This window comes from Cydia amplana, chromosome 2 (assembly GCF_948474715.1).
Source record: "Cydia amplana chromosome 2, ilCydAmpl1.1, whole genome shotgun sequence".
In the NCBI taxonomy this organism is placed as follows: Eukaryota; Metazoa; Arthropoda; class Insecta; order Lepidoptera; family Tortricidae; genus Cydia; species Cydia amplana.
In genome coordinates, this window is record NC_086070.1 from 11,564,909 (window position 1) to 11,591,269 (window position 26,361).

Sequence of the window (26,361 nt, forward strand, 5' to 3'; positions counted from 1 at the left end):
ACGAGCTCTTTCTATCCTAATAGGAGAAAAAAATTGTCCTAAGGTTTTTATTTTCATTACGTCACCATTTTTCATAGACTTTGTATGGCGGTCGCGGAATGGAAAGATCGAAAAATGTATGGAAATTTTGGGACACTTTTTTTTCTCCTATTAGGATAGAAAGAGCTCGTGATTCTGAGTAGAAATAACATAAAAAATCCCAAATTTGAAAAAAAAGTGTAGGGGATAACAAAAAAAAACGCCCAGATCCCTAAAAAGTATGACAATTACTTTACAATAATATGGTCCTATTATGATAATCACATTGCATATACAAAATATACAAATACACGCAACGTAAGTTTACTATTTGTAAACAATAAATTTTTCTCTTATTAATTTTTCAAGACGATTGTACGTAATTTATAATTAGGTATGTACGGAAGTTAACAAAATCCGCTTTTTAACCACCTTGAACCAGCGCGGCCTTGGTTGTCAAAACCTGACTTCTGTCAGAGCGACACCTGTCAAACTGACAGCTGACGTCGACATGATGGAGTGGGGCGCTGATTAATTGGCGTAGTTAGTTAATTGATTTCAAAGTGTATTTAACACCTCGATTTAGCTGCGTTGATTTAATCGTGAGTTTGTTGTAATAATTGACCTGGGGGCTGTATTTGGAGTTGGATAATTTGTCGTCGATATAAACAAAATGTTATCAATCAATCACAATATGTCTATTAATTTATATTTTTAAGTAATTTGAGGCAATATGCAATTAGCCATCATTGTGATAGTTAATGTCTTAATAACCGTAGGTTCATTATCCTGAATTCTCACAAAAAAAAGTAACTATGTAGAGATAGATGTTTTTTTTTGCAGGGAATCGACCTACAAATGCAAGCATACGAAAATCCATACTAATACGTCTGTCTGGCTGTCTGTCTGTCTGTCTGTTACCTCTTCACGCTTAAACCACTGAACCGATTTTGATGAAATTTGGTATAGAGATAGTTTGAGTTCCGGGGAAGGACATAGGATAGTTTTTATGTCGGAAGTCATCCCTAAAGAGGGTGAAAACGGGGATAAAAAAGAGAAAATTAATGAATTGCCTGTTTTTTGGTGTAAGCAATAAAGCATTATGCTCTAAATTATTGCTATTAAATTTTATCCAGGCGCTATACTTACTCTAACTGTTGGAACTAATTCCACGCAGACCAAGTCGCGGGCAAAAGCTAGTAAATTATACCACCGTAATTTCTAGGTAAGACGAAAAAAACGAAACTCACATTTTAGAAGTGCGTAAAGCTATTATCACCCAGTGTTGGCCGAAATGTTAATGCAATTGAAAATGTTGGCCATTAACCATTATAAATTGAACCGTAAACTGTAATCGTCCGTTACGGTTTAAGGTTCAATTTATAATATCACCACGCCAGCTCGTAAAGCCTCTCTTTATTCTCCCAAAACTGATGAGAAAGTTTTATTTTATCTATAAGAAAGACAAAGTAATATTGTTGTAAATTTGGAGTTGCTTTCTCATGTTGACTGGATGAATTTATTTAAGTAATGACTTTGAATGATAAATATTTAATAGCGTTCATTTAAATTAGATTTTTAATGATTACAGATAGTATTTTTCTCCCGTTGGCGTGAAAGAAATTGTTTCACTCGGTAGCAAAGTTTGTTTGACCATCGTTCCTTGAAAGTCTTGAAACCATCGAAAAGCTCAAGTTTCCACTTTTTGGATTTTATTATATTTAAATGTTAACTACGTTGCCCATTGTAAAACACATAAAGATTATTCTATTTAATGGGGACGACGTAAGCAAGGGTTGTATTCGAGATTGAGTTTAAACACTTTAACGGCTCGGCCACGATATTGAGCGACTTGCGACGGCGACAGCGACAACCATAGGTGGGAACGAAAGGTCCGATCGCTGTGTCTCGCTCCAACCTATGGTTATCGCTGCCGCCGTCGCAAATCGCTCAATGTCGTGGCCTAGCCGTAAAGTTTAAATTAAACGTAGGTATCATATCAACAATGAAAAGCGTCTCTCAGTCGATGTCTTTATTCACCACAAAAACAATAGGTTATCAAGTTACACGCTAAAATTCCAATCTGGAATCTAAATATAGTCCACCCTTATTTTACCTTCCTGTAGAGTCCATTACCGCTTGGCAAAACATAATGAATAAAGATGTAAAACAGCTTAAGGGCGCTGAAGCTTTAAGGTGTTTTTTAGCTTGAAGTGAATTTTCTGGTAGATATGAAAGGGTTATTGAATGACAGTATCATAGTGTTGTGACGGCTCGAGTGATTAATAATGGGTAAAGCTTGTCCACTCAGTTTTTATGAGAACGGAACATGTATGGGGAGATTATTTTTTTAATTTTAATGGAGGTTTGTTTATTTTTAATACTGAGGTTGTACAGAATTTATTATCGTTTTTTTCCAATCTAGCTGCTATGATTAAGTAAAGGGAAAATTAGTCGTTTAACTCTCAGAAGAATTCATGGATGCTTAGATAAACTAGTTTCCGTCTAAGCGCGTTAGGAGATTCTTATACCTATAATCATTAATATTTATTGGATATATTGGAAGCTATATAACTTTTGGCTAAATTAGTAAAAAATACAAAAAGGAAAGTAAGGATGACATATTTTACAGCGTAAAAACCTTAATAACGGTTTAATTTAAATGTTTATGAATGTATTTTTTTCAACATTCATAATGCTTTGGCTAATTAGCCTATTGGCTAACTGATAAGTAGTAGTTAGTCATATAATTGTATCACGTTTGGTTGTAATATGTAAATAAATAATGTCTACTAGCCATTACAAACCCCCTAGTACCGAGCTCCCCATCATTAATCATTAGATCAGTGGACGACTTCCGTTACGGCTCCTCGAGTGGGACAGAACTATAACGCGGTGGTGGGTGCAAGCGAGACACCGTGTAGCGCCCGACAACTTAATTGAATATCTTAAGGAAGGTGGAAAGTCGATGAGTTTGGATGTCGATAGTATTTTGCTTGTTTATTTGGACATTTCACTAATTTTACACCAATATTTAATAGCGTTTCAAAGTAAAGCGCGAAAAGTTACGAACGAAAATATTTTGTATTTATCGTACCACTTTCTTCATATTTTTGTCGTGTTTATTAAAATTTTACGACGTTTTCAAAATTCGGCGGCTTTTTATCTCCTTAGGCTTAATTAGTCCAATCTTTTTTTGGATTCGCTATTTTTCACATGTTATAATTTCTGTATTGTTGTAATTCTAATCAAAAATATTACTTATATTCATATTTGAATTAAGAAACTTAATATATTTTATGTAGATACTTTATACTTCAATTAGGATAAAAAATTATATGTAGGTATAGCCGTTGTGGCAACATTTTATTTTATAGGTATTTTGCATAATATTATTATGTGCGTATTTACGATAGTTTCATTGCAGCCATCTCAGGTTTATCAATGCATTTTCTCCTATTACGTATATCGACAGTAAATCGGGCTCAACACTAGTCCTATCAGTACCATCCGTTACAGGCATTATCTGTTTCGTCTGGTGCATTAACACGGACAACCTTATTATAATAGGTATATACATAGCAAGGTAATACGAAAATGTACATGTTAATATAAAATTGTTTATTAATAATTCGCTAGATTATCTATAGTTTTTATTGAATTATAGTTTATGATAACTTTATGGTATTTAATGAGTAAGTTTTTAAGATATTTGTAACTATTCAGTTTTTTTTATTTACATTTGAATTCTGTATTTTTGACAATATAAAATAATAATATTATCCATGCGATAGTAACTCTGTCTGTATGTTAGGTACCATTTTACCGTTAGAAAACTAAATCGATTTTAATAAAATACATCATCATCATCCTCGCGTTTTGTCCCGGCATTTTTACCACGGCTCATGGGAGCCTGGGGTCCGCTTGGCAACTAATCCCAGGAATTGGCGTAGGCACTAGTTTTTACGAAAGCGACTGCCATCTGACCTTCCAACCCAGAGGGTAAACTAGGCCTTATTGGGATTAGTTCGGTTTCCTCACGATGTTTTCCTTCACCGAAAAGCGACTGGTAAATATCAAATGATATTTCGTACATAAGTTCCGAAAAACTCATTGGTACGAGCCGGGGTTAAAACCCGCGACCTCCGGATTGCAAGTCGCACGCTCTTACCGCTAGGCCACCAACGCTTTTTTTTAAATAAAATACATAGGTAGTGTACGAAATTAAGTCCTGAGTTCAGGTATTTTATTCTTGGAAATCTTCCCCTCAAAAATCGACGACGCGAGCGCAGCTAGATTATGACATCGATGTCAACCATATCAAGTTCACACAGCAGACTTTTACGTCTCGTAAAGACTTTCTGAGCAGGCAACTGATGGTGTTGTGGATATTACATTTTGAAAGCTTCGAATAAAAAGTATATACGTTCATCTGGCCATGAACAAAAAAAAATGGTCATAGTTAAACAATTTAATTAAAGTCGCAACTCTTAGATTCATTTATTTACAAACAAGATATATACAGTGGTATTACTAAAAGAAATTAATAACTAGCTTAAATCTAAAATAGGCCCTTGAGGCATTGTACCAAGGATAAGTATAAAGTACACAAACTTTTATCGGGCCCAATCGACCCGGTGACGCGTCGGCCGATCTCATTCCGTTTCGTTATGCCCAGCGTCATCATAATTAAGTGTATAGGTACATCTACTACATCTGTAGGTAAGTAGTAAATATTGTTTGTAGAGGTAAAATTACAAAAAAAAACTAATAAGAAAACGTACCTTGAGAGTAATCATATTTATAAATTAAATTAGACACCAACTTATTAAAATTCACCTAGGGGAAGTCCGGGTAAAGCGAACACCCCAGGCAAAGCGAATTCGGGCTTCCAATCCTAAACTATTCGACTTTGTCGCACCACGCGCCTATATGATGTTCAGGATCCTTCGCTCTATGAGCGGCAAGCGTCACAGGGAGCGGTCGCTGTGAGCGTCGCCGGTGACGAGTCAAAATGTGATTTTAGTGCAAAATATCCGATTTTGAAAGGTAAGTACATTGTATGTTATTTTGTCACAGTAATTATCTCGAATTTTAATTCAAGATGCTACTATTGCTTATTAAAGTATCTTCCTTTTACAACGCATTTCTTTTAAAACAATCCAACGGTAAATTTTTTTAAATTCTTAATTTCTTTAACTGACTGAATGGGCAAAGTGGATCGGGCAAAGCGGATAGCGTGTTCACTTTGAATTTATTAGGTAATTTTTTTTTTATGATAATATTTTGTTACAGATGGTATATAAATATCAAAAAAAGATCGACAATGGCTCCTGGCTAACAGACGTCATGGAAATGGCTATCAGAACGTGGATTCGCTGTGTTAAAATGCCTTCAGAAATGCCGTGAAGACTTATGCTTATGAAGTCAGTGAAAATATATCAAAAGTTACTTGTGACAGCTTTTTCTAATTCATATTATTGAAATGATCTTATGTTGATTAATTTTCACTTAGTTATTAAGTTCACTAAGATTTTATGAGTAATATTTGCTTTGCCCGGGGGCCTGTTTCACTTTGCCCGGCACCCTGGGCAAAGCGAATAAAATATATTTTTTTACGTTTTGTTCAAAATTGCAGCAACTATTAAACATTGGAGGCTAGTGTTGTTTTAAATTAAAAGATTATTAAATAAAGACTTATTATTGATACTTTTTTCATTTCTTCCTCGTAAAATTTTTCTGTTATGTCAAGTCAAAGGTAAAGGTGTTCACTATGCCCGGACTTCCCCTACTGCTAAAATGCCTAAACAATAAATGTTTAGGCATGAATACTTACCTATGGGATATTTTTTTTTGTCGTATCATGTATTATTATATTTATTTAAATAAACATGGTCATGTTCCTTGTAATTTTGACCGAGGCAAACTGCTCTCTAACGAAAACTAAACTTATATGGAATTAACTTAACCAGAAAAACTAGAGTTTTGAATAAAATCCTCAAACTGTGTGTAACAGTAACCATATAATTGGCCCATCCATCCCCCGCTGTCATCTCGAGACAGCCAACAATCAGTGGACAATTCTTCCGAGTGTCACTCGCGGCTCGAGTGCTTGATGCATCGCTGGAACATGCAGTTTTGTTGTTTGGGCTTTTCTGAGATAATAGAGACGTACATACATGTACATACGTCTCTATTATCTTCGCCTTTTTACACCACCATTGCTGTTTTTTTTTGTTACTCATTTTCCTATTGACTACTTATCCAAGTATGTAGAAATCGTCACATCCTATGTACAAACTGTCTGCTGAATACCTACCTACTTAGATAAAAATATTATTTACCAACCTTTTTTTCCGGTTTTTTAGTACTTAAATAATATATGTATTAACCTAATCGAAGTTTTGTCAGCATCTAAGCTAAATCGTATACCTAAATAATAGTACTAATAAAATGTTCATATTTTTTTATCCCGTATCGACCCGTCTTTTCAGAAATACCTTAAGGTGAAGTTTGTTCAAAGCCATACATAGCAAAAAAATCCCTAGAGAATAATTGTTTTTTTGTTCAATCTGTATCTAAGTCATATGAACCAAGAAAGTTATATGTAGTAAGCTAAAGTTAATAGCTATTTACTGGAATATTATTTACACATTTTTAAATCGTGGATGTATGCCGAATGAAACAAAATAGCGTAACATAAATATCTGTAATTTTACCGTGTTACTTAAATACTTATTTAGATTAATACTTTTTTCTCTGTTAGTAATTAACGGACAAAATACATTGGAATGTTGTTTCGTAATTTTATGTATTAGTGTTTTCTGCAAACCACGAAAGTGATCTAATAAATAAAAATACTTAAAAAATTAATACTTACTTAAGTTGGGCTACTTATTCGAAAGCTAACAAAAACTGTTTAAAAAGTATTTTGGAAAAAACAGAACACAGCTCAAAAGTATCATTAAATTTGAGGATTTCTTTACTTTAATACCTACAAGTACCTAAATCTATAAGTCTCAATTATCGTTTTAAATTGGTTATAGATTTTTTGCTCCATTAATTAATTTTTAAGCCGTTACAACCCATAATTTTATAAAATTTTTGTATGTATCTTTAAAAGTTACATCTGAACTTTAGTAATCAAAATTATTTAAATTTACTAGGTAATAGTATACTAGACTAGACGGTAATACAAACAAGATCAAGAATTATTTGTAGATGCCTGTATATTAATACACCTAATACATACCTAACCTAAGTAGGTATACCTAATGGACGGTATACATACCTACAAATTATCAAATGGGTCTTTACTCTTTAGGCCAAAACGAAACAAGACGGCGATAATAAAATACGGATTAATTTTACCGTATAAAAAAACAGGTTAGCAATTGGACGCGTACCTAATGATGTAATGAACTTGTACTCCTACCTACTCATAAATTTTTTTTGGATATTCACATAGCAACAATAGTATCAAACGTTATAAATGTAAGTACCTATGTAGCATGTAGATATTTTTACTTGTTTAAAAAAGGTTAGGTATAGTATAGCTGTTTAAGTCAAATCTTGTATAAATTTTTCAAATTATCCTTGATGTTAAAAATTAATTTCGGTTTATTAGGCACTATATATGTATACCTACTTACTTTTAATTAAGGATAACTCGTTTTAACTTAAGACAGCTTTTTATATTAATATTTAGGTATTGTGTAATTTTATGTTTATGCACTATGTAACTTGTTTTGTATGTATTCGGCCGAAATTAAAAATCAATTGGTCATAATTTTTTTTTTGGTTTGTGACTTTTCAATACATTTTTACTTTTCGATTGATATTGGCGATAGGTAAACGATTACCGATCTGGGCTACTACGGTCCATACCTTCAAAAATAATATTTTAAATTATTATAATTCAGCTGTCTGCATACTAAATGTATCAATAGGTATCGGGTCAGTACTTTAGTCGTGATAAGGTATTAGGTGTGGTAATGTATTAAGTAATCTAAAAAACTTAATTATTTAAATATTTTTCATTTAATGAATATCTGAAAGTAATAAATTACAATTTAATAAGTTACTGAAATTTAAAAACGTTTTGTGGAAATGTAATTTCTGTCACTTTTGGTATTGTAGATGACACATAAATATGTACATTCAATTGTGTAGGTATTTGTTATTGTGTTCCGAAAATAAATAAGCAAATAGCAGCTGCCATTTTAAGTAAAGTGACAAAAACCCTGTTCACACCTTGAAATCGATTTACGTCACAAAAATAAATGAAAGCGTTTCGAAGGGAGCATTCAACACAACACAAAGTAAATAGAAAAACATCCGTTACATCCAGCTTCCAACATTCGCACTATTATCTCGCGAGAACCAATCCAAAATGGAGAATACAGTGGTGCTCCCCTATTGGTCCGCTCGCATCAAGCCTGCCTCCTCTTCCACAAAGCTCCGCCTACCACAAACAAAAAACTTTCCAGAATAACGACCAACCTTCCTGTGAGTGCACATGTCCAGTCACATCCCTAGTCCAAAACAAAAACCACTCAATGAAAAGCAGGTAGAACGAGCTTCAAATACTATTTCAATGACACAAAAAACGTATTAAACTCTTATCGTAGATTTCGTTACGCCAATATTGATATTGATTAGTCCATCTCGCTTAATCTGTACAATTTTGACGGTGTTAGACAAGGACGGGGTAAGTCAGTTTTAGTGTGGTTAAGAAAAAATATGTGTTCACGTTCAGTGTTCGTCGGTACACCTGGCGTGCGGGCGCGCGGTCGATAGCGCACGGCGCGGCACTAGCCCGTTTTAAAATTCGAACGCACCGAATTTCGGGACGCCAATCGCTGGCGCGAATACTGTCTCACCCGTCGACGTAGTGATGTGTGTGTAAATATCGACATCGATAGCGGTGATCGTGACAAACATGATGACTATGGACATCGGGATGTACAACAACCAGCAGAATTATGGCAGCGCCGAGTTTTACCAGCAGGGGGCAGCGTATCAGCCGCCGTACGAGGGGTATCATGAGGGGTACTATGAACCTCCGACTCACTACTACGAGCCGTTACTGCACTCGCAGCCGGGACATGAGCCCCCACCACCTGTCATCAGTACCGATACAGGTCTATGCTACACAAACCTAGACTACGGCGAACTGCAACAGAATTACCAGTTGCATCCAATTCAGCATCACCCGGAGCCATTCAAACATAGAGAAGAAGTTCGCCACGAGGACATGCACCTTCACGAGCATAAAATAGACAACCATTACTTAGAGACAAAGTATAACATGCACTTCGTTGACGAAGGATCGATGGCGTTCAATCCAGCTTCTCCAATGGCTTGCGGGGAATTCGATTACCAGCCAAAGGACGAGTTCAGCGGGTTGCGGGAGTTCCGTGAAGATTGCGGGGGCCCGCACCTCCCACCCACGGGGCTGCAGCATCCGCCGACGCACTCCGCCGTGCCAACCTACAAATGGATGCAAGTCAAGAGGAACGTTCCTAAACCTTCAGGTAACAATCATTTATATATTATATTTTTAACCACTGAAGTTTTTTTTTGTACGCCACTGTGGCTGATCATTTTTTCCAAACATTTTTAAAGATGGATCTGCATTTAGGTAGAGTTAGACCAAGAATAGTCTGCAAAGATTTTGATAGCACACGCAAAGCAAGTGTTATTTATATCTACGATAATTTTATAGAAGTTTGACGTTTAAAATAACACTTGCACTGCGTGTGCTATCAAAACCGTTGCAGACTTTCTTGGTTTAACTCTACAAAAGATAATGTAAAGCCTGACCAGTAATATATGATCATTGTTATGAGGGCGCTGTTATTCTCATGTAGGTATATAGATAGAGTGACAATTCAGTATAGTTCAGTATAAATACAAAAAAATAAAATAATTCCAGTTAAATTCCGCAACATGGCGCGTGATCATTTATTCCTGGTCAGGCTTTACATATTATAGTTTAGCTTTACGGTTTCCCAAACCAAATTTTTTACCAACAAAAAATCACATTTTACTTGAACAAAATTCGTAGGTACCTGAATAGAGTTACTTACATCCATAGAACTTGATCCCATCGATGTTCCTAAGTTGAACATCTTTATCTACTCGTATTCTCTCGCGTCACCCAAAGAAATAACAGGCCAATAGAGGTTAATAATCCACAGATACAAGTATAAATGGTTCCAACCGTCAAGAAACAAAAAAAATGTAGTCTATGGTTTGTTTCCTTGGATTGATTATATCTAATTATTTTTTTAAAGATTGCAGAGTTGCGCGTTTAACCTCATTAGCTTAATTGTATGATTGACGCCCCGCCATCGGCGCCATCTACACTTTTCTTACACAACATAGCTTAGCTTAGGTAAATGACAACACGAAAAACAATTACTTACAAAACACTTAAAATAGAATCTAATTAGGCTTAGAATGTTGTTTGAAAAAAACTGCTCGCGTGGTGGACGCCGAGATTAACCACACGACAGGGAAAGTTTCCTTTAACTTTACCCTGTCCCACGTTTTGGTGTCGAAAATTCTAAATATAAATACAAAGGTATATTAGAGTTGTTGTATGTGGTAGGTTGAAATTATAATATAATTATTATAATAGGAGTATACAGATTTTAAAAATAAAGATGCCTTGAGTTCAGGTCTTTCTGCGAACGTAGCTCGCTGAGCAATGAGCGAACGAACATAAAAAAGCGCTACGATTTTTCAAAAACTGCAGGCTGAACCCTCTGGACCTGAACAAATAACTAAAGCAGACACCCTTATTAATTCAAAAGTTGTTTTAATTAAAAATGTTTAGATTAGGTAGATACCTATTTCATTACACATTTCACCATAGTGATGAAATCAATGTTGACCACCACTGCAACAAATTTATAAGCAGAGGGGTCAGTTATCTCTGCAGCTGACTGTACATCTCGTTAGAATAAATACGGTCCAATCAAGAAAAAAACAGTATTATAAAAAATAGTAGTAAAGTCTATTTTTTTATTCGGTAGACTGAAATGACATTTCATAGTATGAACATCATGTGTCATTTCATACTATGAAATGTCATTTTAGTCTACGGAATAAAGAAATAGATTTTAGGTAAGTTCGGATGCAGTTCCGGCCTATCTCTCCCTCTCATCACTTTAGTATTAAAATAATAGAATAAAAACTCGATCAATCTTTATTTCCATCGAAGACCACGCAACGCAATACATGTAATAAGAAATTAATAGTTAAAATGCACTAAGACAAATAGGTATGCTTAACATTAAATTCCATCAACAACCATTTAAAAAAAAACAATGTTTCTACGGAACGTTTTAATAGACAGCCAGCAACGTCCATCTTTAAATCGGAGTGTTTTGACGTTTGACGTAAACGGTGTCAAAGGTGCCTTGACCTGCTGTCACGTCGACGCTAGGAGCAAATAATTTGACGTTTTGAACGTCAGAGACGCGCTTAAATAGTAGCGTCGAGGCTTCGTCTAACGGATGATTTGATTATCTGGACCCTCCGTTTTAATGTAAAGTGCCGTTATCAAAGGGAACTATTTAATTGGTCGTCGCATTAAAAGTAGAGATGCCACGAATATTCGGCAACTATTCGGTATTCGGCCTATTCGGCCACTTTGCCGAATATTCGGTATTCGGCCGAATGTTGCCTACTATTCGGCCGAATACCTAATATCTGGTGCACCTACTTAAAAAGAAAAATTGCACAATAAAAATAACCAATAACTATGTACATATATTTAGAATGTGTTCTTGGAAAGTTGTTAAATACGAAGACCCCTTTTTGAGCATTTGTTGGTTAAAAAACATTTTATTTTTATCATGAGTCTGATTTGTTTGACTCTATTTATTAATTCTGTTCAATAAAAATATATCTTAGCTAACGTCATCTAACGTTGAGCTTTGTTGGCGATCAGTTTTCATAATAATTGTGACTCAAAATGTTCGCTTGTCATGCCGAATATTTGGTCGCCGAATATTCGGTATTCGGCCGAGAGAGGGGCCGAATATTCGGTATTCGGCCAAAACCACTATTCGGGGCATCTCTAATTAAAAGTATACATTAAAGACAAGCCAGCAATAAACCTCACCACCTCACCTTATTTTCTTTGATTTACCGGAACCAAAAGACCAAATTTCATTGTATAGTGGTTCGCTTTAGGGCCCTTTATGGATTTAGACGTCCCGCTTATAGCTGTTGTTTATCAATAAAGGATTATGGTTAAAAGTTATTACTTTTGACAAATTATAATATATATTATATGCAACAATGTTCAGCGTTTCAAATGACTACACCGTCATTAAATTTCTTTATTAGTACTAATACTAGGCTATTGGAAAAAAGTCACGACAGACGAACAGAGAGACAGTAGATGGTGAATAAAGATAGCAGTGACATGCACGCAGTCATTATAATGGGTAAATTTCTATTTAGAGTTTAATTAGATTTACAAAAAAAGCGCTTCAGATTTTGCACATAAACTCATTTTAAACACTTGCCACACTTAGTATCTTTTGTGAGAACATTAAAAGAATAAACAGGAATCGACAGATACGTGTAAATTTTGCGTAAGTAATAAACTTAAAAAACGCTCCATTACAGATAAGTATTCGAATTTATTTGACAATCTGCCATGGTAGATTGTCAAATAAATTCGAATACTTATCTGTAATGGAGCGTTTTTATTTAAGACGGTAGCTATTTTATTTTATTTCTCTTGAACATAGGAATCGATGATTACATTCTACCAAGTTTCTCTAGACAATAATCAATACGGATGTGCAAATACAAGATTTTAATACAAAACATAAATAATATACTTTCTGTCCCTACACATTTTTACTGCAAAGCTAACTTGAAAATAAAATAAAATGAATGTAATGGCCGAATTTCCATTTCGCCGACACAGCTCAGGAGTTGCGTGCAATTACGAAAACAAACACAGATAGCACAACACGGGGATTAGGGAAACTGTCGCGTGACCCCCAAATTGTATATTTTCTTATATCAAATACGCAGTTATTTCGAAGACCACTTAACATTTCTTGGTAGTTCTAAAAAGGTTTACCATAAAAGGTCAACGCAGCTTCTAGGTATGTATCTACTAGATACGAAAGTACATAGCACTGAGGGATCTTACAATGGTTCACTTAGAAATCGTGCAATGCAATATGCGTTATTCATAAATTTTTTGATGTGACATATCACATTACATATCACAAAATCTCCATGTAATACATACCTACGAAAAAAAAAAGTGTCTAAGGAAAACCGGACCGTGGGTTTTTCTGGTTTATTCCATCTTACAGAAAATATGAATGCGCCGTCAGAAAGACTGTACTCGTAGAAAATCAATAACAAAATCGAAAATTACCTAATTAAAGTAATTCATATAATTTTCGAGATTGTAAAGTCGTGTGGTTCCATAGTATAAACATCTAAAATCTCAATAAATTATCTCCGATTTAGATTTGATCTTAATTTTATATTTCGGTTGGGTTATTAATAATTATTAAGATTTGCATGTACTATACTCGTACTTGAACAGTTATCAAGGATTCACATCGTCATGGCTGAGTTCTTTGAATAAACGCCTGCTACCTCTTTCACAAAACATTTTATGAACTGTGAGCTTGTCCCTATTTAGCTGGACCTCGAAATTCATAACAAACATGCATAATCGGAGGTTACACTTATGCTGGTTCATTTAAGGCGACGCGCTTAGTAATCATTTTAATTATATAAGCTGATTTCCTACTTATAATGTAATTCCTACGTCGACGTACTGTAACAACTTCTTATGTGGTAGGGTCGTACATATTTATGTTTAATTTTACAACATAATTTTCTCCTACAGTGTGTGTAATAGCCATAATATAAATACTATTAAACACTGATAGCCAGTTGTTACAGAGGCAATCTGTACTGCAAACTATTGTTTAAAAGGCAACACCTTTCAGGCCGAAAACCTCACAATAAAGGTAATGAAATAACACATTCTTTGGGGTACTGTCTCTCTAGAAGCAAAACTAAACCTTTCCTCACAACATGACACATCGTGCAAATCAAACAAATTCCTCACCTCCTGGTTGGAGCTTACGTTCAGCCGAGTCACGCTGACTCGGAATCCCCACTAGTTGTATACTGTGGCTTACATGACTTGTGACTATAGCTTTATTGCTTGCTTTATTGATATTAATTCCCTTGACGGATGTCGCGTTTTGCCAACATGAATCAAGATTAGGGCGAAAAATTCGAACACAATGATGTGTGGGCTCTTAATGTCTCCGCCAATTTTACAGAAATTTGGATGTATCCCCAGATTCATTTTGTACGACTATAAGATTACCTATCCTACCTATCCATACGGAGATGGCAGGATGACCTGGACTTGCACCTTCCTTAATAACTGGCCGGAGGAAGTACTAAACCGAGTCGTAGAAATCAAAGGTCTTTGCCCAGAAGTGGGACACTAAAATTGGCTAGTAAAAACATTAAAATTGTTAAGATAACGTTATTTTACGCGGCACTTCACAATCACACCATTGTTTAAGACAACTTTGTGCATTTTCTCACGGGAGAATACCTAATAGGTATACCTACGGCTGATTTCAGAGAGCTTAATACATTTCATAAGCTGTAATGTAACATGTAACCTCACCAATAATCAACTTAAATTGTTTCTTAGGTAAAGATAAAACAACAATGACCTTAATTCAATTAGTTTAAAAATGCTCAGATTTATCAGTCACATATCGCTCGTATTTTTTTGCTAACGTTAACCACATAATGCACAAAAAATCGGAGACCACACGTGAAGAGCTGTCACAGGACAAAAATCCCGATGGTATCAATTCTATGCACCACAATGCACCCGGAGCCAGGACAAGTCTCTCGGGACTGGATTCGGCAAAATAAGAGATATTCAAAAGTAAACTTTATACGTGTCAACGTAAGGTATTTTAAGCGTTTTCGGGCACGGGGACGAAAAGGATCTGATTTTCTTGTTGGATGTTGGATGACGTTTGGAATTTTACGTATTGTGCCAATCGTATTGTAAGATTTTATGATATTGGCATAACCTATGTATTTATATCGAAACTCTTAAGAAGGATGGAATCAGTATTTGTGATAGGTAGGTACCTTAGCAGCAGTAGCAGCAAAGATGCGGCTTTATGCTAACATTTGACGACCGGTCTCGCCTAGCGGGTAGTGACCCTGCCTGCTAAGCCGATGGTCCTGGGTTCGAATCCCGGTAAGGGCATTTATTTGTGTGATGAACACTAATATTTGTTCCGGAGTCATGGATGTTTTCTATGTATATAAGTATGTATTTATCTATACGTATGTATATCGTCGCCTAGCACCCATAGTACAAGCTTTGCTTAGTTTGGGGCTAGGTGGATCTGTGTAAGATGTCCCCCAATATTTATTTATTTATTTATTGTAAATAATCTGCATGGCCAAACAAAATGTCTTCGATCAAAAAAAACGATGTACCTACATCAACAATAGAGAGCTACATTTCAACAGGTTTCTAGAAAATATGTTCATTTTTGGAAAAAGTTCGCAACGATCTAAATATATCAGTTTAAGTTTTATTAAGAATGTTTCTATACATCAAAATATATATCAACAAATTCTAACTTTCCCTAACTAACGAGACCTTTAGTTCTGTCAACTGCTCATTTAAAACACTTTATTGATATTTAAAAAAGGTCATTACCACTAGCCATAACAGTCTTCCGTCCTGCTCTTAACAATGGGATCGAAGTGAGATATAATGAGTGTTTCCTAAAAAGGACGGTGTTCGCCGAATATCGGAAAGTAGTCACGTGACGGAGTGAGGGTTGCGTGCGAGATGGCGCGATAGCTGACCCCTGGTGGACTGTTGTAATCGGTTTAGGGCCTACTGGCTTTGACGTGTGCCTCAAGACATAGAAAAGAACGGACGCAAATGTTAAAGTGTCTTTTAATTCCTATTATGAGTATGGAATACGCCTTCTCGAGTCCCCGAAAACTGTCAGACAGACATAATCTGTAGGTACATGTTGGTATAGATAACAAGAAAGAAAGAGAAACGTCCTCTGCGAAGATAAACACAACCACATCGAGTTTGGGTTCATTAACCTTTTGGCCGCCGGACCTAGTCCGCAAAGACGCTCACTCACACGCCAGAGTAAATTTTAAGTAAACAACTAATAAAAAGTTTAGGGATTGCAAATAGTGATATCGATATCTACAATTTATGGTAAAAAATTTCTCAATTTGGCTTTGTTCTTAACCAACTTTAATTTATTTCGAAAATGCCAATAATTAACATGTTTTTTACACACGACAATGTTAAAAATAAAGGTCTTTATCATTAAAAACAACCACTAAACAATATCGATTCATGACGTAATATCACCGCACTAGGCTGTACGAGAAGTCTTGTATACAAGACAACGGCGCGCATGGACTGCCCGCAGTGCAGACCGACAAGGACTGTTTCCGCGCGGATTAAGTAATAATAGTCTCTAGGTCAACGGCGTAAGCGCTTGTCGATACGTTAACTTTATAAGCGTAAGGTTAGAGCCGCGCATCGTGTGTCGATAATATAAATGTATCGGAACTGCATTGGGGAAAATTACACGTGGGTTGAATTGTCAATGAGTGAAGAATATATAATAATATTGGAAAAGGGTGGGGATCGGAAATGTTCGGGAATGCATGTTTCACATTCGAAATGTTCCTTAGATGAGCTTCTCAGTTCCCGTATTACATCCTCCCTACCATGACAATTTTTCGTCAATTTCAAATATATAACATTCTCATAGTTAGGCGACACTGACTATTCAGAGCGTCCGCCTGTACCATTCTTGTGCGAAGCGGTCACTTAAGGGTATCACTCCCCACTACACTATCATCTCAAAATTAATCATTTGTTCTGCAAATAGACCACAAGGACAGATTTACTTGTCTAACTCTACTATCGACAGCTGAAAAAGCTCCCTGAACTTCAGCCAGCTATAGTTATGCCTGTCTCTCTCTCGTTTAACGTATTATAGTTACTAGTTACCACCAATTGGCATTTAAAAGGTGTTCAAATGCTTAAATAAAACTAGATTTGCGATTTGATATTTATTTTGAATATTCTCATATCGAGTTAACATTCCCATCCCTAGCTGTCTTGTATACAAGACAAAGGCGACGAGGAACACGAAAAACGTTGAAATCTGGAGCAATTTTTTGATAGCCTTATTATAAAAGAATGGATTTATATAGCTGCTTTAAATGCAATTATTTAAAAAATCTAAGACCTATAACATTAACACGAGTGTAAAAGCAATACAATTGATGTTTTTTTCACATTTACCGAGCGGTTGAATTTGTGTCTTGTATACAAGACCGCGGCGCCAGTGTATCGTTCTATCGTTGTCTTGTATACATGCCAACGGCGGTCAAAGGGTTAAAAAGATCTCGTGTATTCATATACGACGACGTGATGAAAGAGCACTATAGACAGAAAATTCTTTCTTATTAGATATATATGGCTCAGATAAGTTACAAGTATGTACTTACTTTAATGGTCAGGATAAGTCATAGAAGACACATTACATGCGTGAGAAATTTCTCATATTACCTACCAGGGATGTTGCGAATATCCGCATCCGCATCCGCAACCGCGGAACTTCCGCATTATTTTCAACATCCGCATCCGCATCCGCATCCGCATAAAATCGATGCGGATTTAATGCGGATGCGGATGTGGAACAGGTCGGTACAGGAACGTCTTAGCATCGGCGTAAGTGCTAGACTGCTAGGTAATTTAGTCGTTAACCAAAAAAACCTATTAGTAATGAGCAGTCAAGCGTGAGTGGGACTTAATGTACGGAACCCTTGGAACGCGAGTCCGACTCGCACTTGGCCGGTTTTTTGAAATAAAAATTACTAAAATGTAATAACTGACGTTTTTTATGGTACTATCTTGACATCCGCATCCGCATCCGCATCCGCGGATGTGAGCCTTTAAAAATCCGCATCCGCATCCGCATCCGCGGATGTCAAAAAATCGGCATCCGCAACATCCCTGTTACCTACCTACGTTTTACAAGCAATAAAAACAAATTGAAGATCGCGTCGTTGCTTGCACGTTTGTAGCAAGCAATGGTATCCGCGTTTTCCGCTAACCTTTTATAAATTGCACTACCCTCACGACTCTCAGCTAATGCAAGTGACTTGCAAGCACTGCCTAATAGCTTAGCACTTCGGGCTCTAATGACCGCCAATTGACCCGTCTCATAGCATAAAAGTACTTAATTCATAAAAAAAATTATTTTATTTTGCATAATTTCTGTGCAATTCGTGTTACATTTCTTGTGCCGAATAATTATCCACATATTACAAAATTATAATGAGACTTTTTTTAGGCGAAGGTCGACATATTCGATTTTATTTCCAGAAAAGTTCATGCAATTCATCAAGTTTCATCATAGTCGGTATCGGGTCTGTCAGATTTCCCATCGAACTAAATTAAATTCTACAACTTTGTTTTTATTTTACGAGTTAACTATTTAATACATATTTCTATGGTTTCAATGGCGCTTTACGTTAATTATTTTGCTACTTTTTTAAATAACAAACAACCATTAATCATTGAACAATTTATTAAATCTATTCCAAGCGCGTTGCAACAGTAGAGTACTATTTGTGCGTGACTTTACCCTTAACGAAGTTACCCTAATACTGCTCGATTTGAATTACTCGTACCTTGTAACGTAACTACTTATCCACTTTAGATCTCTTTCTCGCAAGGGCAACCGGAGCTGCGACAAGTAACGCTTCATTAACTCTATTACTAGATACTTTGTTTCTGTTTCCTATTCACAGCGTAGGTACTTACATAAATAAATTGTTCGAAACCAGTAGACAAAGTAGCGGTACTGAGATGGTTCTATTTCACTCTGATTTTACATACTTACCTAAGTAGGTATATTATAATATATAGGTACACTATGAAATGGATTGATTTCGGATTATATTTATGCATAATTATATTCAATATTATATGAGTAGAATTAGAGGTGGCTGGGGCAAGCCGGAACTAAGCCAAATTAGCCTCTTTTTCAATGAGCTCAAAAAAACATCTCAACTTTCCAAAAAAAATGCAAGCCGATAGGAATCGGAATCTATTTGCCCAGGTTTACCCATGAAACCTAGTTTGTGCTAGTATGACGAAAATTTGATCACACGGAAGTACCAAATAAATTCAATTCTAATAGCGCCTAGTAAGCTTAGTTCGCTATGCAACTTTGTACTCATGGACTCTGTCGGAATTCAACGTCCCTGGGGCCCAATGATTGTGACCCTGGTTTACAGTGGATACATCATTTTAGATTTGAAAACGTCGTCTAATTTTCCGAATTAGATACTGCCCAAAGTTTCAGCGTCACAAACGTGGATTTGACAAGAGCATTCTGTCAATATTACATATAAAAAATCAACCAATGCTTGTTTAATGCAACGTGAATGTAGCATTTCAATGGGCTATTTTAGAACATGTTGTTATCAATTTTTTGGCCGTGCTACTCCACTTTCATTTCGTGACATCTCATCGTAAGTACGTCCACTTCATCGGAATATGACTTAATGCACACAAGGACCGTATAGTTAGTGGTCTTGGTCGGTTGGCTCGGTTGACAGCTGATTAGTAAGTGTATCAAACTGTGGTGCAGACCGCATTAGCCGTCTTGAGATAAGTGCGCATTCCTGTCACAGCCTCTCACTGCCACCCACGACAAGTTAGACATTAAGGTGACGCAGGTAAATACAATTTTTAATTAGTTAAATTTATATTTTACGCTGTTTGTATAATTCGTGATAAATGCATTATTACAGTAGAGGCAGGATAGTAGGCTTGCTGGTTAAGTATTAGTTTTGAACAAACAAGACTGCAAATGCAATGTATACTTCAACCGAGTCTAATATATCTTGTATACCTGATATATAGATTTTCTCAATTTTTTTAAGAAAGAAAGTTAGTTAAATAAATAATTAATAAATATTAGGGGAAATCTTACACAGAGTAAGTTAAGTAGGTAAATAAAGTCGTTCATAAGTGCTCCGTTTTCCTACCCGGTATGACAGGTTGCGTATCTCTATTTTAGTTATGCCGTTTAATAAATCTTGTATCGTATAAACAACTGCACCTTAATAAATCGGAGCCGCATGCTCAATACTTACATTGTGAGAGCACCTATGTATTACAACGCGTGCGCGTGCGCACAGTAGCTAATGATAGTTAATCCACTACACCGCCTTCCACGTGCAAATAGACGAAAGCGACCGGGTACGCCGCTCAGGTGCAGACTAGGGATTGCTCCCGGTACTGAGTTTGTATGGCGAAGAATTCCCGAGAATTCCCGGTTCTCGCCATACAAACTCAGTACCGGGAGCAATCCCTAGTGCAGACGTTTGTATTTTGTCTGTCCCATAGACTCGTCGCCTTTGTCCAGTTCCAAATAGTTACTCAATGACCGAAATAATGACCAGGTTTAAACCTCCGTCCTTAATTTGAGTTATTTACTTTGGATTAAGATGTTCACAAAACAGGTAGATATATGGACCCTCGAATCTACGAGTTAGCACTTGATCGGCTGAAGGTTTGGTGTTTAAATACCTATAGACAACAACCACATCTATCACAAGGTACTGCTATGAGCTTTATAATAGTCTATCTATTTGCATTTCCGTCTTTGATCTATTATATTAATGTCCTTGAATTTTGTTTTCCGTAAATAAGCGGACATGATTTATTAGATACTAAACTAAAATAAATAGGTAGTAATTAATTTAGAAAAATTTTTCACAGGAGCTACTAATTAACAAACACAAGGTTGCCGGACTATAGCCCGTGCCGACTGTCGCATTGACATAATGTATCCGATTGCAAATGTAAGATTAATGAACATGAACACACAATGGGTAATGCATGGTTACAACCATTTATTACATGGGTCTTTTCCATAAATAACAAATTGATTAGTTTGATTACACAACATGATATATAAATAGGCATTAGGCACGTACTTAATATAATTCAATTTAGATCTAAGTATGTTATTATAATATAAGGCCGAAATCTCAACGCTGATGTCGCTGAAATACTTAAAGCAGTTTCGAGTAATAGGTACGACTTCAGAAGTTGGAATTTCAGATCTTTAATAGAAATAAAATATACCAATTTCCCACATGGAGTAAGACTCGAACTAAGCCTATGGCTAAGTAAACATAGTCTTTAAAACAATTATTTGTTTTACAAGGCACTGGGTAATTCTGAAAGGCACGACGACGGCTAAACAAACTTTGTTACCGAGTGAAACACATCATTTTTCACCACACTAACGTGAGGAAAATACTAATTGTAAAATATTCTTAACCAAATCCAAATAAACGTTATTAAGTATATTTTGCATTTTAAATAATTATTTAAAAGTCAATTCTACCACCTAACTCGAAAAAAACAAAACTTATTTTGCTACTCTTGTAGATAAAATGCATCTTTGTCATTATAATAATTTTCAATTTCATTTTATTTAGGTTGTATTGTAAATCCGAAGGAACGAGAAAGAACTTTATTTGTATGTAATAACAAATAAAATTCTTTCTCGTTCCTTAGGATTTACAATACGTTTCCGTCTTTACTACTCGTAAGCATAATTTCACGGGATAAGATGAGTACCTATATGTGTTTTTATATCAAGAAGTACCTACATTATGTCAACTGTATAAGGCAACTTACTCCAACTCCAACGCACCTTAACAGACGGAAAATTTAGTAAAATCTTATTATTAGTGGCGTCAGTCAGGGTCAATACGTACCATACCTATGTTTTAACCTCTTTGTGAACATTTTGTACCACAATTTGATTTTGACTTTCTATTGAAACTAAAAAACAAGCCCACATACTCTTATATCTTGAGTTCTTTGATAACAGTCCATTGTCTCAGTTCACGAGGAGCCGCACGGACGGACAACTTAGCGTGGGTTTTAATGAATAAATCATTATTTTTCTAATCATACTCGGTCAATTAGTTTTATCGGATTAAACCCACTGGTTTGAAGACAAAAACAAAGAGGATTTTGGATCAATTACGGAGCTTAAAAAAGAATGCGGTTATGACAATCCGTCGTGAGGTCACGGGTTCAAGCAAACGCACTTATTACGTTTCATTTATATTTAAATTCCTTTATTAGTAGGCCAAGCAACAAGAAAGTATATAGAACACTATTTTTGACTCCGTAACTTTGTTTCGACTAGTTAGCAGGTGAACATATCAAAAGTCCCCAGGAGATAGGGTTGAAGGTCCCATTTTTTTGGTTTTTCGATTGTATCTCGGACCTTATATATGCGTCTTACCGACATGGGCACTTATAAAAAATGAAAGTTGATTAAATTTTTTACTAGTTTAATTTGTAAAATCTTTCGATATTGTATCTTAGTTTTTGAGGTATCCTCTCTTGAAAGTTTATTTGGGGCTCTCAATTTTATCTACATCAGTGAACCTGCTAGGCCATGGTTGGTATCGTTTTCGTATAAATCGGGGGTGCTGAATTCATTTATGGTGTCACATAGACATGAGTTACGGGAATTTCGAGTAAGACGTAATTAGAAATTTTGCTAATTACGATTTTTTTAAATTCGAGTTATACACAGAGTATACATTTGTACTAGGTATCATTACCTCACAGGGAAATAACATTTTGTTCGAGTTAAGGTGACAGTCCATTTCCAACCGCAGCTTCACTACTGTTCATTTTACTATGGAAATTGACAGTAACAGCGACGCGTTCAGTACCAGTAGTGCAGCTGCGGTCAGAAATGAAATGTTACCCTTACGGACTCAAAATAATTCGAGATACCGCGTCCAGCGTTTTTTTCGACTTACTGAGGATTACGACTTAGACGAGGTTCGAGTCATCAAAATATCACTATATGTACCTACCTATATTAAAGTTCGATAACTCTTCTTTCGAATGGAATTCAATTCATTTAAAACTACCCAACTAACATTAGGCGCTAAATATAAGGGTTAAAAGAGATCTACATAAGCGTTTGTTTACTCCAGAAGTTCTATTGATGTTCTAAATCTCTCTAATACCCCCGGATTGGGCACAAATTTTAACACCTTGAGTTGTAAAACGGCGCTACAATAGAGTTATAGGATGAAATTAGAGGTAGAAGAGCGCTAAAGTAGTGTTATAATAGCGTTGATTAACTACTTAGGATTTAAAAGGGTGCCAAATAAGGGACTACTAACTATTTGAGGAGTAGTGTAGGGCCATATAGATGATACTTTCAGCTTTAGACGGTATATTAGCATTTAAAGTCAATATTTGTAACACTCAAGAAGGTAATTGCACATTTTTTCCTTAGCCCTATCTGCTTTGGTTGCAGATGTTTCCATTTTGTTTTATTATTCGTAAGCTTGCCTGGGACAGCTTGAAGTGAAATGTAATGGCGGATAATTAAAAGCAAATAATTATTTTAGTTCACTGATGCCGGTGTTATCTGGGGATTTATGATGGAGAAATTAATTACACTGTCAATAACTATATGTAACCTAACAAAATTTTAAAGGGCCTCTGATCCTTTGCATATTTATCTGAATATAATATTTTTTTATTTGTGGTCCACCGTATTTAATTTTCGAAAAATTACTCAATATACGTGAAGTCCGGTTTTAAATATAACAATACTAACATTAGGTAAATATTGAGTAAAAGTATCGATTTTTATTGAGTATGTACGTTTTAATTAATAGTTTTTGTTTTGCTTATTGATTCATCGGTCATCTTAACATGGCGCTATAGGCTTAGGTTGTAAGTAAGACTCTAATAACAGTATAAGATGTACTAAGGTATTGAATAACGTTCGTCTGCGACTTCATGATCTATAATGGTGACTCATAACTTCTCTTTTCGACTGTAAGTGATACAAGAGAGTTAAGTAGCGATGGCGATACACAGAGCTATAAAAGACTTTTTATCGCCTGTTTAGAACTTTAAGTGAAAATTGTAGCTGCTTATTACTCATATAGATGCTAAGGTGGTAGAATTCACTTTGAGCTATAACACTAGCGGCTTAAGATGCGTTATAGCGGCCAAACCGGCTACTGTGGATCTTAAAGCTATACATGGACCTCTTAAAGACCTTGATGTCACCAGAGCCTGTAAGCTTAGAATATGTAGCTATTCTACAGCCGTTCTATGTCTTTAGGTGATAAAATAAGTGCTAAGTGTCGCTTAATTGTTTGTTGGGTATAACTTTTAGGTCTGCTCCGTTAGCTTACACGCTGTAGGCCACCCACCCTTACCAGAAGCTCGATTTAAATTTCAATATCTGGGAGACCGAGCTTTGCTCGGAGAATATATAAAAACTCAAAAATTAGCGTTTTCCCAGAGATAAGTCGACCGATTAATGGCTATTTGGCCAGATCGCATATATATCTCGACACTTGCGTTGCTTATCTTATCTCGGCTATTCGGGGCCCTATTCTACCTATCTAGAAAGATTTATTTAACAATTTTTGATGAAGAATTTTTAGGACTATAAAATTACATTGAATTGCTATCTTTGACTTCGAAGTTAACCTACATAGATTAGGTGCTGTTGCAGTATTAGCAGTAATAGAATCAGATTATGATAATTGAAACAAATGTTTAATAGCTTAGAAAATTTACAAGTGGTAAAAAATGTTCTTCTTGCTCTCAGCAATTGACCTCTGGTTTAATTCGCTATTTAGGTAGACTACAAACGATCGATATTATGTGCTACGCTCACATATTAGAGATGTAGCAATTGGATCAAATTGGGCGTAATAAGATGCCGGTCACTTTAAAATTAGTTATTGAAATAAGCTTCAGGATTTATTAGGAACCCGTCCTTCTATTTGTGCATTGTAGTATCAGTATAACAAACGATAATATTATATATTTAATATATTTATTTATTTTTTACACACTCAAAAGGCTCTTCGGTTTAATTCATAGACAAATACTGAGTACTCGTATTTATACAGTGTGTAAGTCAAATATGGGCAATAAATTAAACCAGATATAGAATTTACCCGTCTTATCATTAATTAAGATGTTTTTTTAAGTTACACTTAATTATGACCCCGTGATTAATTTTTTCCACATGTACCGAGCAGCAATGTACTGTAAACATTAAGAAACAAGATGATAATGACATTACGAGATACGAGCTTTTCATAGTAACTGCCAACAAGCGTTGACAGTTACTTTAAAAAGCTCGTATCCCGTAACGTGTGTGGTGTATTACATTGCGGGCCGAATTATTTTGTATGGTTATAATTTTCAATGCATTTCTAAGTAAAATCTATCTCAATATACTTTTTAGGTCCTATGCTAACCACCGTTTAAATATTCGCCCGTATTGGATTTACACACTGTATTTGCCGTTTCCGCGTTTACACTCTCCGATTAATTTGGTCGAACGTATCCGCCAGCAAACACCACGATTGTTAAATATTAGCTTCCTCAGTGCGATTGATTTATGATTATGTTATATAGATAAAGTCGTTCATACAGGATTATCGATACGTCGTATCATTGCTAGGTCAATTTGTAATCGCTGTTTATCAGCACATTTTGGTAAAGGACTTGTTGAATGTATCGATTCTGTTATTTCAATATGCCTATAGGTATTTTATAATTAAGGTATTAATTTCCATTTTCTAAATATATGCAATTGTGAAATAAAAGGTGTTTGTGTTAAGTACGTACGTACATAATTTACACTACATATATATAAGTACAAAGATGTACTTTTCCTGCAGCTATGCATGTGCACTTTGATCTGACCCAAAATAACATCTCCGTGCAAACGATACATCTGTACTTTGTCCAAAAAGTAGAGCGGCATCTTGCATAAGCATCGCAATTTCCCACTTAACCTTGCCGTAATTAATTATAAGATCAACAATTGTATTCTTTGTAATTTATAACGTTTACAGTAAACTCTCGTCTTTACTCTCGCCTTTTTGTTGGTGCTTCAGCACCACTCCTTGCATTTTGACATAATTTGACATTCCTTGACGATTCATTGGCATACCTTATTGACATCCATTTACTTTCCTTTCCTCGTGTATGCATGTCTTAAATAATAACCAACATTCGGTTTAACCCTTTGAACGCCAAACGGCGTATCCATTTGCCGTGCCACTGACGCCACGGGGGTAAAATTTAGTTTTGTGAATAAATAATGCCAAGTCTAAAAGTGGGGTGTTTTT

At 35.6% G+C, this 26,361-nt stretch overlaps 1 protein-coding gene across 1 annotated transcript in view; it reads left to right on the plus strand.

Moving 5' to 3' along the window:
- Window positions 1-8,196: 8,196 nt before the first annotated feature.
- The window catches only part of LOC134657506 (homeobox protein Hox-B4-like), a 44,555-nt gene continuing 26,390 nt past the window's right edge, over window positions 8,197-26,361 (plus strand). Inside the window, exon 1 of the mRNA XM_063513083.1 lies at window positions 8,197-9,554. Coding sequence (XP_063369153.1) covers window positions 8,960-9,554 — 595 coding nt within the window. The 5' untranslated portion in view covers window positions 8,197-8,959. The remainder of the gene's footprint in view (window positions 9,555-26,361) is intronic.